The 16,392-nt window shown below is 35.8% G+C and overlaps 2 protein-coding genes across 7 annotated transcripts in view; one reads left to right on the forward strand and one right to left on the reverse strand.

Annotated features, from left to right (window-relative positions):
• The window catches only part of LOC309476139 (SLAM family member 5-like), a 234,798-nt gene that overhangs the window by 177,271 nt on the left and 41,135 nt on the right, over window positions 1-16,392 (forward strand). The window lies entirely within an intron of this gene.
• LOC309476299 (uncharacterized protein) overlaps window positions 1-16,392 on the reverse strand; it is a 108,646-nt gene that overhangs the window by 90,090 nt on the left and 2,164 nt on the right. Inside the window, exons 1-4 of one of the 6 annotated variants that reach the window (XR_014197996.1) lie at window positions 7,592-7,858; window positions 7,381-7,512; window positions 7,017-7,050; window positions 4,501-5,808 (exon numbers count right to left, since the gene is read on the reverse strand). Coding sequence is in view for 1 of the 6 variants with exons in the window: in XM_082139588.1 (XP_081995714.1) it covers window positions 7,046-7,050; window positions 7,381-7,512; window positions 14,121-14,429 (446 nt within the window). In the remaining 5 variants the exon portion in view is untranslated. Of the gene's footprint in view, window positions 1-3,565; window positions 5,809-7,016; window positions 7,051-7,380; window positions 7,862-14,120; window positions 14,430-16,392 lie in introns of those variants that run through there. The other 5 variants (XR_014197997.1, XR_014197998.1, XR_014197999.1 and 2 more) reach the window with 5 other exon arrangements.

Here is a 16,392-nt window from a genome sequence, read left to right on the forward strand (position 1 = left end):
ATATTTGTTAACCGTTGAGCTAGTTTCAGCAATTTTTAAGTACTCCATGTAAGTGACGTCACCGATTAACAGTACGTTTACGTTAAATTAGCTTACGTCCAAGCAAAATCTTTACAAAACTATCAAAACCTCTCATCTACACATAAGATGTGATTAAAGGCCCAAACTTTCATAAACAAAAGCTCAAGCTATAGTTAGCCTAACGGTACCTCTTCTGAAAACGGTTGAGATGCTAACGGACTTTTTCGAAGACACTAAACCATTTCTATGAAGTAAATATTCAACAGAAGCGTGTCAATTACAAGTAAGATAAGTGTCAAGAACAGTTGTGTGTATTATTTGTGTGATTTTAGAGGCTAAACTCACCTGAAAGCAGTGAAAACAACAGCGAGAGACGGAGTTTTGCTGACAGTTGCAGTAGTGCGGTGCGGTCCCGCGCCGTTTCCTTGGCAACTCATCTCCACTCCAGTGTTTGAACCCGGCTCGAGTGTTCACGCGCACGCACATTAAAACGCGTCACAGTCACACACACATAGCATTTACAAACATAAACATCTAGAATAAGAACCTTACTTGAATAAAAATCTCTTCATAAAATTATGAATTTAAAACTCATTTTGAAGTTATATGACCCATGCATAGGTGCAATTACCACTACTGCTCGTGATAGTGGGACAATTGTGTCTTTTTAAAAATAATTTAAATATTTTTGTTGTTGTTTTTACGAACACTCAAGCCCCATATTTCATTTGAACGCGTGCTAAAAATGCTCATAGGCAATATTTTTTATATCACCAACATTTTGCTTTTGATATTGCTGCAGCTATTAGGTCAGTTTCACCATTTTTTTTATTCTGTGCTTTCAGATTCTTTTTAACTGTAAAATATATATATATATATATATATATATATATATATATATATATATATATATATATATATATATACATTTATAAATTAAAGACGTCCTGTAAGCGCTCAGAAACACGTGGACCGACTATCGGCTTGCCACTGGTGTGCCGACGGTGGCCCAGCCGCGGAAAACCGCTGGTGGCGTGCCACCCAAAAAACGCTGGCAGACCGACGGGGTTTTCAGATTGGTCGGGTTGCCGATGGTGTGCCGCCGGAGGTCCGACCGTGTCAAACCGCTGACTTCGTGCCGCCCAAAAAACGCTGGTGGACCGCCAGGTCATTGTTAGCTGGGATGCCACTCATATTTACAACTCATGCGGAAGTCCATAACTTTCGTTGCAGATGAGTGCGCGTGACGTCACGCAAACATGGCGGAACGCAGCGAGATGTGATCATAAACACATGATAAACATTCGCTTTTAAATAAATGAAATTGATAGAAAATCTGGTATGTGAAACACGGACCCTCTCTGAACGGTAAATTACACAGACAACACAAACGCTAGCACTATATCAGTTTCTCCGCTAGGATTCGGTTACTAGGAGACGTTTGTGTTTGACAACGAACAACTGCCAAGCTGCCGTGTTTTCCTCTATACGTCATTGGTTGGAAGAAGGACATATCAAAGCTTGAACCCAAAGACAGAACAACACCCTCAGAAATTAAACTATAACAATTCACAAAATAAACGACGCCTGTAATGTGTTATTTACACAGGGAAGACTGGCTATTTCGTCATATTAAGGATAGTAGTACACATAACTTCGTAAAAGTAAATCAGCATTAAAAACATAAATCATGTACCATAGTATTCAGAGTTTTAATATGACCTCTTCTATGTAAGATGGTTCAGAATCTTTGATAAAACATTACCATACTTTTACAGAAGAAAGTCACTATAATAACTCAGCCAAACAGCTCATGTTTGAAAAGGACTGACATTAATATTGAGTTGGAAAAGCTTATAATATGTGAAGAAATGTACGAATGATGTGAGGAGAAACATTAATTGCCTGACTTATATACTGCACTAGAGCGCTATCTAGTGTTATTAACCTGAAATTCACCTTTCCAATATTAGCTCCGCCCTATATGGGGAGGCTGCAGACCTGTGAAGAAATGGAGTAAACCAGAAATCTTCTGGAGCCGGTAGATCTAGTTTTACGCTCCTGCTGTTCCTCATGCGTCCAGTAGGGGGATATACTGCGAAATAACACCATTAAATCGACGCTCAAAACTTACACATTAATAACCATAGGTCATAGACTTTGCCCGATTTTGTGGTTTTTGTTCATTTAAATATAAACGTTTTAGTATAGAGCTGCACTATGGATTAAAATAGATATTAAGTTGGGCTTCACTCTCTTCACTCAGCCCACAGAAGACTATTTGTTTTTGTGAATTAAAAAAATAATAACATCAGATGACAAGTTATGATATATGACCTACTGTAGAATAGTTATATATGACCTACTGTATTATAGTTAATTGAATATTGAATATAGAATATTCACTGTATGTTTTTATACAGGAGACTGAGTGAAATATGTTGTTGTGAATTTATATAAAGTTACAATTGATATTAACCATATTTAGCCTATTAGACAGCATCGTGTAATCATATGGATTCTCGATTAAATATCTGCTGTACTATTCACTATTGGTCATCATACAGCTACAAAACAGTGTCCTACATAGCATTTTATGAAGACAAACGCAATTTATCCCTTTTCTAAAATTCCAAGGGCCATTTACAAGAAAGAGACAATATTGTTGTTCACAAAAACATTATTTATCAACACCATTTATGAACTCCTGTAGATGACTCCTGTAGATGACTCCCCTATGGCTTGCCACTCTTCTTTAACTGATTTTCTATCCTCCTGTCAAAGTGCTTCTGCTCACTGATAAAAAAAATTAAACATTAAAAAAATGTAAAAAGGACATCCATAGTAAATTTGATCTCGTCAAATTCACAAGCAGCAGGACTCACTGTTACATTTTGTATAAAATTCCTGAATCCTTAATTTTTCATCACAGTTGCTTTGGTACATTTGATCATTATTCATTATATCAATTCATTATTTCCTTCATTAGTGAAATTCTAAATACACCTCCGCAATTCATTAATTCAGGACACATTTACAAAATAAAGTGTAATAGAAATGTATTGAAAACATGCTTGACAGTTTATGACAACTAGTCAACCATTTTGCATTTAATGACTTATGCAAGGAACTAATGCCTAGATGTTTTGAGGAGTATGACGATTCAACAGAGAAATAGTATAATAGGTCTATATTTTGATCAACATGACATAAAGAGTTGATAATGTAGGAAACAGCAGACAGTTGTACATTATCAATTGCATGAATGTACCGAAGCATTTGCAATTTGTATAAAAGAATGAGAAATTGCTTTTATGATGTGCACAAGTGACAAGATGATGTGATTTCAGGTGTGATCTGAGAAATGCACCAAAGCAACTGAGATAAACTATAAGACTTATTGGAGACCCTGCAGAATCACTGTAGACCCCATAAGAGTCACAGACAAAAGAAAGTGTTACGAGAACACAAACTACCTTTTTAATTTGAGTTTCATATCTGTGGGTATTTCATAAAAAAAACAAAAAAACATTAAACATAAAAAAAATGTAAAAAGGACATCCATGGTGAATTTGATCTTGTCACAGTGTGTGTGAGTGAGCTGTCCAGAATTTATGTCAGGTTAGTGTGGATTGCATCAATTTGCTCCTGATCTTCAAAGTACAACGGCACAGGCACTTGTTGGTGGAACACTTTTGGAAAAAGTGTCAAGACACTTTGATTTCTTTTGGCCATAGATGATGGACTGTGCAGAGAAAATTGAAAACGACATTAAAAACATGTCCTTGTATGTCTCTGTAAGTCATTTATTTACTAGAGAAGCTATTGGTTTGGAATGCAGTTAAAAAAAGAGATGGGTGTTTATAGTTTATACAAGTTTCGAGAGAGAGAGAGAAAGATTTTCATTTCCTTATAGCTAAAGCAAACACACACCTTTATGGGATGCATCATGCAAGTTTGGTAAAGACAGAATATGATAAAATTAAGTGCACACAGCCTACATTTTAGTCCAGATCAGTAAGCTATTTTAAGAAAAATTTATATTTAGATATAAATTAGATAGTTAGATCATCTCATTTATAAGAAACAACTCAAACCAGAAAGGAGTAAACAGAGTCTTTCCAGAAGAGGTCATCTCACACAAGATAAAGACAGGCAACAAAAGAAAAATTCAAAAGAAAGTTAATTTTGAAAGTGAGTAGAGAAGACTAGGGGCAGCTAAACTTACACGTGGTTAGCTATAACTTATAAGTTTAAGCCAGACAGAACATCAACCTGACCGTCCAGAACTTTTTGTCTCTCGAAATAAATTATAGACCCATCCATTGATATGTAGAAATGAATTGATATCTACCTAGTTCAATCAAGCTAATCGTTTATAAATAATAAATGTTGCATCATTGCTTAACAACAATAACTTTAGCGGATTATTTAATTCGTGTCGCTGTACAGCCTCCCCCTACTGGACGCATCAGGAACAGCAGGGGCGTAAAACAGCCTCCCCCTACTCGCTCCGCCAGCCAATATAAATAGACCTACAGGAAACAGAAAGCTTTTAAATTACAGTCGATTAGACACTGTGTTCAGGATTGAGATTAATAGCTAGTCAACGCTAGCAAAGCTCAAATGTTGAATAACATGTTAAAGGTGAAAGTTTGGTGCATCAGTGAATGCCCAGAGACACTAATGATTCACAGAAGGTAAATGAAATGAACAGGATTGATGATTCAGTTACACAAAATACCATAAACATGGAGTTATTTCTAGAGACAAACTGACAATTGATTTTACTGATATTTATATCAACACCAACTAAAATGTTTCATTAACAGCATCTCAACTCAACAAAATGTGTTGGTCATTATGGAAAATTAGCAGTATCCTTTAATTTTCACATCACTAGAACTTTCCACTTCCATCAGCGCTTTAACGGGACTGATCTCTCATGTTAATCTGTCATGTTTAGTAAATGTGTCTCAAGAGCAAGAGTTGAATCTAGCAGGGCGTTGGACATTGCTCTGTTTGTCAGAAGTCCACATCCATTACCTCATATTACTGAAGCTGTTGGCCGTCTCTGCTCTGGTCGTCTCATTCTTACAGACTGAACAAACCAGACAATATAGCAGCGGGAATATATTTTTGGTCAATTATTTATTATTTTATTCTCTGAAGAAAATGTTTTGCATTAGGCTTAAAGCAGCAATACACAACAATCCAGAGCTGAACATTCTCTAATAAAATCATAAAAAAAAACAAAAAAAACCTCACACAACAATGATAAATCACCCGTATCAGATTATTTAAATTTACATTCACAATCAGAGAGTAAGATGGGCAGATTTACTTCAGATAACACAAAACAGAGATGAAATTAAGGAGAAATTAAGTGTTGTATAGTATAAAAAATAAGGCACAGTGTATATTATAAGCGAATAGAAATAAAAGTGGAGATTATCCCTGCAATAAAAGCGTCACATCAAAGAGCAAAACTGTCAGTGTGGCACAAACACACGTTTCTAGAAACATTTAGAAAGTGTTAAAACTAAAGTGTCACATGTCATTCCTATATAGTCCATACATGACATTTCTCATCAGATATTTTGTCTAATAATTGCTGAAACATTAAGTGGTTTATCAAATATTCATTATATGTGACAGGTATGAAATTTGAGATTTTGAATAATGAAAAATGTCACATTGGTTTCGTAATGAAGCTGTTTGGAGAGTTGTCCTTTATCAAAGGACAGTCTGAGGTCTCTGGCTTATTTCTTCTGTGTTTAGTGGAATCTGACAAAAACAAGAAATGAAGAGACAGACCGATTAAAAATAAACAACATATGACACAAAAGAGCAGTGTTTTGGATGTACAGTCGGGAGTAAAGAGTTTTGAATAATTAAATGTGTGTCACACAAAAACATTTGTTCATAACACTAGCCGCGTTTCCATTACCCTTCAAATTGCGCAAATTGAAATTGCGAATTGAAAATACGCCCAATGTAAACACGTCAATTTCGCAAAAACGTCCATTTATGGCAAAAAAGTTTTTACGCTCGCATGAGGGGGTTTTTCAGGCAATTCGAAAAATAAATATTTTGCAAAACTGCAATTGAAACAGTTTTTGCGGTCACCTGACGTAGATGACGCGGTCTGTTTGGACAGAATACGAGACTTACAGGAATAATGGATTCTAAACCTCAAAGAAATGCCACAATCAAGAGCTTGAAGCAGATATGAGGGAGAAACACCCAGAAACACCTGATATGTGACGCTCTCAAGTATAGGCTAGGGGTCTTTCCTTGCTTTGATTAATAATAATGGCCAAAGCAGTGGCTGAGATATACATAACCTACCGACGTCCGTTGCTATGATTTTTGTGATGATTTATGGCGTATTTTTGAAGTTTTAGTCACATAACATCGGTTAATGGAAACGCCGTCATTTCGCAATAATTTTTTTATCGATATAAAAAAAAAAAAAAAAAAAAAAAATTATTCGCTAAAGTTTTGCGCAAATCTGTAATGGAAACACACCTAGTGAAGAATCAACTCAAATGGGAAGATCAGAAATATTAGACATAAATACCATATCAATACATCATTACTTAAGATCACTTTTTACTCAAGTTAGTGTCTTTTTTACAAAACATATTTTGATCTTCAAGATCAGATCATTTCATTTTGATTATTTAAAACTAATTTAAAATGAGCAGATGCTTTAAAATAGATCCAATCTCTTCAAATGAAGGCTGTTTTTGAAAACTTCACCGATGTGTGATTTCACAGCATCACGAGGATTGAGATTGATGTGATGAAAGAGCATATTTCTGTCACTCAAGACACTTTCTCATGTTAATAAACAACTCATTGCAGTGAAATGTGTTTTTATATAACTCACAATCCTTCATCAAAACAATTCACACACATTGCTGAAATAAGAATACATGTAAATAATAGTGATAAGTGAATGTATCAAGTGAAATATTTGAGTTACTTACCAGCGACAGTCACTATCTGTCACAGAAGCTCATACTGTAGAAACAGAGAAATATGGAACATAAATTATAACAACAATAAAAAAATAAGAGAAATTAACAAAAGAAACACTAATCATATGCTCCATATCTTCCTCCTGGTTTCTGTTCATTAAATCTTCATAATCTGTCATTATCACCATCATCTTTAATATTTGAGTATTAATGATAGTTATTTATAAAACTGCTGGATAAAGAACAACCTGATCAAAAACCACATACAATCACAAACACAAAGGCACAAAAAGGTTTAAACCTGAATGAACATCACTACATTTTTACAATCTACAGCATTTATACAGTATTTATTTCTCGTTGTAATACTTACACATTTGTCCCTTTTTCCAGTAGCCATAGGCAATGCCACCAACAGCTGCAGCCACCGCCGCAATAACACCAACAACAATCCCTGCTATCGCACCTGAAGACAGACCTGATTCTGGACCTGGTTTTGGAACCACTGAAGAGAGATAGACATTAATGTTACACCACAATAACAATCCCTGCTTTCACACCTGAACACAGACCTGGATCTGGACCTGATTCTGTAACTGGTTCTGGAACTGGTTTTGGAACCACTGAAGAGAGACAGACATTAATGTTACACCACAATAACAATCCCTGCTATCACACCTGCACACAGACCTGGATCATCTAAAGACAGAGAGTCATTACTGTAAAGCCACAGTGAAGGAGATCACAGAGCTGTTGGATTGTAGTAAAAGATTCTAAACTGTAAAAAACGATCTTTTTTTTTTCCCATAAAACAAAGATTACTGAAGTGCGTTTTTACAAGAAAATACAATTTCAGATTTTCTACAATAAAATTTCACCTGTAATTCTATGTGTTCCTTGCCATTTCATTTTTGAAATTACTAGAAATTTCTGAGTGAAAATTGTTTTTTCCCAATGTGGTCAGGTGACGGATCACGTTCTGCGTTCTCAATGGCTATCACCACCCGGGGCCCGTTCTTCGTACGTGGATAACTTAATTAGCTGGATTTAATTTGAAATGATCCAGGATTGCTGGGTTCTTCAAAGTTCATCCTGGAGTTGCTGTCCGTAAACTCAAACCTTATCTGGAGCAGCTTAATTATTTCACAGAAACAGGATTAGATTTCATCTTTTTAAGCGGAGGTGATACTTAAAATCTGTCCCAGACACTGCTACTTTCTTACAAGAGCACCCTATTGAACCAGGCACAATAATAATAATAATAATAATGATCTAAAAATTAATTTGCAAATAATATTATAATGTTATGTAAGATATCATTATCTAGACACAACCAGTTTGATTCATTGCGAGATTTATTCGTGAGTAATAATAATGACCTAATAATAATTAAAAACACATCAAACCATGTGTCAAACTATAATTAATACTGCCACGTAACAAATCTGCTTCACAGGAAAAGTTAAACGAATAGCTCATTACAACGCTGAAATAAAATTGTAAAGTCTATACAAATACTAGTCACCTTTTATTTTATTTATTTGACTAGAAATCCTGAAATAATGGAAATAATTGGTAATCATCTAACAAACAGTATTTCATTTATAACTTATGTTGTTATGGTCACTTGGCTGTTTTCTTATAAATGTTCAGAAACTCATCAGGTGTGCGATTCTTTTTTTCTTTTTTTTTAATCGTCGATACACAATACTATCTTCTATCGGCACAATCCTAAAACTGATTCATTCAGTAAGGAAACACCACTATGTGTTGCTCAAACTCGGCGGTTCTTCTGTGGCGTTTGGATTTACAAAACAGTTAAACATTCAAATTAAACCATTAAACAGTCTGTGTAAATATACCTAAAATACCTGTTTATCATAATGCCTTTATCCACATAAAATTGATAGCCAATTATGTCTTTATAACACTTCTATGTTCAAAAAGCTGAAGAAATAGCAGCCCCCAATGGACATTCATGTTAAAGGTCCCATGACATGCTACTTTTTGTAGGATTTAATATAGTCCTTAGTGGTCCTTACTACTGTATCTGAAATCTCTTTCCAAAAATTCAGCCTCGGTGCAGAATTATAGTCACTACAAGCCAGTCCCAGAATGAGCTTCCTTCAGACGGCCGTTTCGGTGTCTGTAGCTTTAAATACTAATGAGGAGGAGAAAGGCGGCGCAAGGTGGAGGGTGGGTGTGGCCTTGACCATCTTGCACAACGGTACCATGCATGTTTGTTTATGTTGGATATATTGCAATGGCACGAAGACACGCAGTCGTTCAAGCATTTCAGTTTGACCCAGAATCTGATCCAGATGGAGAAGCAACGGATGAAGAAGTTACAACTCAGCGGCTCCAGCAGGACGTTTCCGAATGGTTAGTTTAAAATATTATGTCTGGATACGGTACTTTATTCGGATGGTTTACAGTTATCATCATGTAGCTAACGCTAACCTACTGTTGCCTTTTCATGAGAGATCTGTAACGTCTGTAATTTATCTTATTACAATTACATCAAGCTCTGCGATCTTGAAATGCGGATATCGCGCGCGCCATATAACCAACAGGAAAACGGTTATCCAAATAACAAAGAAATGTACAACACTCGCGTTACAGTATGTGTAACTTGATGCTGTCTACCTTTACATTAGCGCAAGTAACTGCATAGCTAATGTGACAGCCACATTCTACGTGTAAGAAGCTAGGTAACCATAAACAGTAAAGCAACACACTTATATATAATTTGTTGACTTACTTGTCCGACGTTCAGCAAGCCCAGCTCTGTATTGACCATTCGATGTTCATTTGTAGATCCAATTATTGAGCAATTATTATGCTTCGCTCGCTCAAAAGCCATGATATCTCTCGTGGACAAACTAATCGCACGCGCGCGCGTTCTACTTCCTAGCTCATTTTCTCATGGGCGAGAAATACTCTCTGGGCGGGCAAAGCAGAGAAAGGGGAGGTAACATTTCTCCTTATGACGTCATAAGGAGGAGATTCAAGATCAGCCCGGTTGAGCCTCCATTTTCTCAAAGGCAGAGAAAAATAGCAAAAGCTCGATTTACACCGATTAAAATTTTTAGAAACTTGGGGACCATATACAGGCTAGGGGAACTCATATTAAAGTTAAAAAACCTCAGAAAGTGGAAATTTCATGTCATGGGACCTTTAAAAGATCAAATTCTGTACACACCTTATTAATAGCAGATGAGCCCAGAACACAAACATTGCGTTTAATTGCACATTAGGCTAAGCGTTTTCCTCCCATAGAAAACCCTTATAATAAAGAAAAAGCTTAATGTGGCTTAATAGGTTACTTCAGTGATAAAGATTAAATGCTGTACACACCTTATTAATAAACCATACTATCCTACAGAAAAGCAGATGAGCCCAGAATATGAACGCAATGCATTTAATTACACGTTAAGCATTTTCCTCCCATAGAAACCCTTTATTATAAAGAAAATATAAGTGGCTCTTGTGTCTTTCTATGGGAGGATGGCATTGCGGTGCACAGCAAATCCTTTAAATGGTATTCAATGCAAAACAAAAATGAAAAATATAAGTAGCCAATAAAATAAGCAAATTATTGTGGCATTAATTAGCCCACAAACAATATTTATTTGAAAGCCTAAACGAATTTGTTTAAAGAAAAACACCAGCGTTGGGCGTTTATCTGTATAGGCTAAGTGTTTCAGCCGCCCTTTTCAAACTGGCGCAAGAAAATGCAACAGAATTTGTTTGTTAAACATGAAGAGGACTTATCAGTATGGCATGACCGCTCGCTCTAACGTTAACCTAGATAAATGTTCGCTATTATAAAGCGCATATCCAAGTGTTTGTGTGGATTGTGGAGCACGCACTGCATGACACGGAGGCGCCGGTGCCATCACTCGCATTTTCCAATCAACAGTGGAAACAACTTAAAATACTCCATAATTTCTGGTCATACAGAAAATAATACATCAGTCGCAACTACTTTTATTTGTGTAAACTCTCAACAACAAGAAAACGTTGTGCTTTTGTAAAATAAAAGAAAACGAACAGGGCGCACTTTCATGAATTGGAGCGCGTCTCAAAAATGAACTGAAAAACAGTGTATAGACAAAAATCGAAAATCCAATCAAAAGCAAATACATACGGTACCATCTGATTATGTAATCCTGTCCGTATGAAAGGCGCATCTAGGCTACATTACAGCGGAGATGTACTATGGAGATATGTTTGCAGGCAGCCTACACTGATTTAGAAAAGACTAGTTAATTAATAAACAATTAAAATGCTTCGTTATTTTTTTCAGACACATTTATTATCATTAGCCTACTTTTGCCGGTGATTTGCAGTAGCACCTCACTGCAGTACACAAGATCCAAGGGAGTTGGATCCAGATCAGGGGGTGGAGATGGGTAGGTTTAGGGGTGGGTTTAGGGATCAGGGGGTGGAGATGGGTAGGTTTAAAGGGATACTTCAGGATTTAGCATTAAGCTTTGTATTGGTAGAAAACCTGTAGTATTTTCGAATTACCGTGCTTTCTACACTCATATCCCCCTGAGATGAGAGATTTATGTATTTTTTGTCTGGAAAAAATCCTCCGATGACGCAAAAATCGTAATTTTGCGTCATCGGAGGATTTTTTGGCCAGAGGCTAAAGACTACAGCCAGTATTGAGGGCTGTCCCGCATGTTTTCAGCCCACCCATCGGAGGTGGGATCTCACTCACACAATGTACACAGTGTCAGCCGTCTTTCTTTGGAAGCTAAGCTAGCAGGCTCTTGTTCTGTGGAGAAAGCTGAGTAATAGGAGAAAGCTGAGTAGTAGGGGTTACCATCCTCTTTTTCCCGGACATGTCCGGCCGTCGAGATCGTCCAAAATGTCCGGGATTCGGCTTTTGCTTTCTACAGTCACATTTCATTGTTTACATGCACACCTTTTGTTTCAATCTAACTGAATTCATTCCGATTGGTGAATCTGAATGTAGTGTTTACATGAACGCTAAACAAGTGATCGGTTGATGTGCGTTTTAACATTGCTAAGAAAATTCCCGCTCCTCCGTGAGAGATACGAGATCGGTGCGTCTCAGTAATCACGCCACCGGCCTCGCGCCGTTCTCCCGCGCCCCTCAGCCTCGTCCTGCTCGACACAGTAAACATAATGAATGGCGACTGTAGAACGCAAAAGCCGAATCGCGGACATTTTGGGCGATCTCGAAATACCGGGCAAACTCGTCACAGAGTCTCACTAATAGCCTAGCCTTCTTGTTTTCAACTGCGCTCTCTTACCGGTAGGCGTGGCTTGGGAGTGGCCTCCTAGGGCAGCGAAGCAAGTGCATTCTGGGAGTTGTTGTCTTTCATCCACATAAGCCAAAAATACATTTTCTGGCTTTTCTCAGTCTAGAAAGCTCCAAATTCAAAAATAATTTCACATTTCTTCTACATAAATGTCCTATTTTAAATACACAGTCATCTTTCCAGAGGTGAAGTATCCCTTTAAGTATATGTAAGGTGGGAGGAGTTGGATCTGATCCAACTCCTCCCCTTGGATTTTGTGTTCTGCAGTGAGGACCATCTCGTGCTTTGCAGCAAGTTTTATGCATGCGCTTGAGCGCGGAATATAGGCTATAGCCTACATGCACCCAGGATTGAATATAAACGTGCGATTAGTCCTAATTGCTTAAATGAATGACTACTAGTCTAGAAAAATCTTTAGTCTATGGCAACTCTATCAATAACCTACATTTAATATTTGACATTATTTAATTAGTAATTAGTATCCAGCTCTTTACATTAAATTAGTTGAGTTAGAATAATTAGTAATGCATAATGAACTAATAAAATAAAGTTTAAATTAAGATACTACTGGTAACCATATATTTCTATATAGCATTGCTTATTCCACCACACAAAGGACTGTTTATAAGGTGACAATCTGTTATACATGTGAAGAGGCTGTATGATTGTAGGCTGTATCTTGAAGATTTTTGTATTGTGTCTTCTGTTATAAAGACGAAGATTGACATTTCGTTAATTAAACAAAATAAGAACACAATGTTGTAAAAAATAAACAACTTAGGCTATGTTCTGTTAGATGTGTTTTGACTACTTTTTGTTTCATTATATCTCTAAGTAATAAAGATATAGCCTATTAACAAAAATAAATCTTATATAATATATTATATAAAAAAAACGTATAGGCCTATATAAAATATATATTTTTAAAAAGGGCCTCATTGATTCATTTAGCCTGATTGGGGGCTGCTACTATTTGCTTAAGCTTTTTGAATGAAGAAGTGTGATAAAGGCGCGATAGGCTGTCAATTTTATGTGGATAAAGGCATATTTTGTACATGATTACACATGTCCTTATAAGGCCAAAAAATATGTCGTTTTAACGACATAGCATCTCGTTATTATGAGAAAAAGATTACGTTTTAACGACATAAGATCTCGTTATTACGAGAAAAGATGTTGTTAAAACGACATAAGATCTCGATATTACGACATAATTGAGGGGAAAAAATATTATGTATGTGGCAGCAATGCGTCACCGTAATATTCAGCAGTATATGCATCTCTCTGTATATCCATGACCTTTTACTCATATACTCGTGCTGTAATCCTACAGATAACAAGTGTTAGTTTCAGCAAGTTATTTGCAGCTCAAGCAACACACCTGTTATCGTTATCACGATATCATCTTGTCTGTAAAGAAGATATCATTGTTAGCCCTATTCGGATGGGATTAGTTTTACCAGGGTAGATGGAGTAAAGTAATTTTACCACCGGACATCTGTAATAATAATGGCCATCAATTCACGCGGGATAAGAGATCTCAGTAAAACTAGCAGAAGTGTGAGGGGTAACTCGATCTACACACCGCCGACATCTTTCTGTTGTCATGTGTGTATTACGGTGCTTCCTGATATAACATGCACAAACACAAATAACCTATATTTATATGTATAAAATGGTTAGGTCCGGTCGAACGATTTATTAATTCAATTCTGCTTGGATTATGTTCCTTTAACAATTCAATTTCAGAGCATGTAAGTACAGAGAAACTATGTAAACAAGCTAATAATAACACTGAAATGAATTAGACACTCACCAGTGACACTGATACTCTTCCTAAAGGCATTGGTGCTGTTGGTCACTTCATAAACTCCAGAATCTGTGGTTTTGATGTTTGTGATGGTGAGATCTCCAGTCAGACCATCCAGTTTCAGTCTGTCTTTGAATTGCCCATCAAGAACATCATCCTTTGTTGTAGGGATATTTTGTTGTTCTACTCTAGCTATGAGAATTTTGTCATCTCCAAACCTCCAGTCCATCAAATCACCTTTCTGTATTACAGAGAGACCAGTGCGTAGTGTGATAGACTTTCCTTCTTTCTCGGAAACTTCATCACCATACACACCTGGAAAACAAAGAGGAACAGTTACACAGAGAAAATAATTTAATTAAAATCTTATTTGACTGGATGCTTCTGTAAGATATGTAAAAAAAATTAAATAAAAAAATATAAATTATATTATATATATATATATATATATACACACTACCGTTCAAAAGTTTGGGGTCAGTAAGATTTTTAATGTTTTTAAAAGAAGACTCTTCTGCTCACCAAGGCTGCATTTATTTGATTAAAAATACAAACAAAAACAGTAATATTGTGAATATTAAAATAATTAAATTAAAATTCTTACTGACCCCAAATTTTTGAACGGTAGTTTATTTATTTATTTATTTATTTATTTTTGTGACCTATACTCCGCTTCGCGTCGTGCCTAACAATGCCCTTCAGCCGTTACTTATTCACGATACAGCACAGCCTCTCGTACCTTATTGCTTACATATACATATACATATATACATATATATATATATATATATATGCTGTAAAATGCTGCTATATAGGTCACACATTCTTCATCTGATCACATTTTGAAAGCAGCAGTTACATCCATCATTGTCTATGATATTCCACAACCCTGTGACTGCAGTTGTTTGGAAGTGGAGCTGTAAGATACAAATGCCATCCAGAGGAGCCTAATTTCAACCAATAAATTAGCATTTTAGTAATTAAATATTTTCTTGGTTTTCACCAAATCTCTCCAATAAGATCTTTAGACCCTTACGCTACCTCAGAAATCTTTTATCTGTTACATTTCAGTATACCATAAATGTTTAAATTAAATAATAATAATTATCTGATCCAGTTTAAAGGTCTGGGAATTGTATAAAAAAAAAACAAAGTAATGTAAATAAGACTATGAAGAAACAACGTAAAACAAATCTCTAATTTCACACAAATTGCTATAAGCATATTTCATATAGCACTGTAACAGTAAATAAACATGCATGTTGACAAACTATAAATATCTGCATTCCCAAAAAAAAAAAAAAAAAAAAAAAAATCACCTGTAGGAAAATTATATTAATAGTAGGCTATAGCTTTAAAAAACATGGAATTCATTTAACATAAACAACCGATTTCAGCCAATTTCGAAAAAAAAATGTATACCTTTTTTACGGCAGTATATTACACTTGAATTAGGGTAAGTGTACCCATTAAGCCCATATACCCTTTAAGCCCAATTTCAACTCTGAAATCAAAAAACAATAATAATAATAATATTTTATGCTGCTCATTATTTTAACCAATCGTGTGATTTGTTACTTCCCTGGCATTTTTTATTGCATACCAATCACATTTGGTAATGTTGAGTTAGCCCTACCCTTGTGCATGCTGTCTCAGGGGACCTCACACAAAGTCACCCCAAAACTTTTGTGTTTCGGGACCCTTCAGAAATCAACACAGACATTTCTGCAATTTTCAGCCATTTCTTTGGTAACTACATTGATGTTATGTCAAATAAGAGATAGATATATTGTTTTTTGTGTATGAACAAATAGTACTTTATCATTTTAAATCATTTTCCTTTAAATGGAAAGATGAGTTTTATTAGCTTGCGTTCAAAGCTAATCTCTAGGTCAAACCATAAACCTTAAAGAAAGGCTAGACTGCCAAAGAATTAAGCGTGTGAACTGCAAACAATAAATGTTTTGTGATTCATTTTATATACACTGTGGAACCATTTAAGCTCATCTTATGTGTTTCAATGAGGAATCCCTCTAATTGCAAACTTTGATACATTTTCTGAAAGTATTTAATGATAACATGTCTTTGTGTGCTTTTACAATGCACTTTGTGTGTGCTTTTACAATGCACTTTGTGTGTGCTTTTACAATGCACTTTTTGTGTGCTTTTACAATGCACACTTTGTGTGCTTTTATTAACCTTTTAACCTTACCTTACTTGCACACAAATTACACGCATTAATTCAAATGAGATCGAGCCCGTTTTGTCTTTATGACAA

Source organism: Leuciscus leuciscus (assembly GCF_965113295.1).
Source record: "Leuciscus leuciscus genome assembly, chromosome: 15".
Classification (NCBI taxonomy): Eukaryota; Metazoa; Chordata; class Actinopteri; order Cypriniformes; family Leuciscidae; genus Leuciscus; species Leuciscus leuciscus.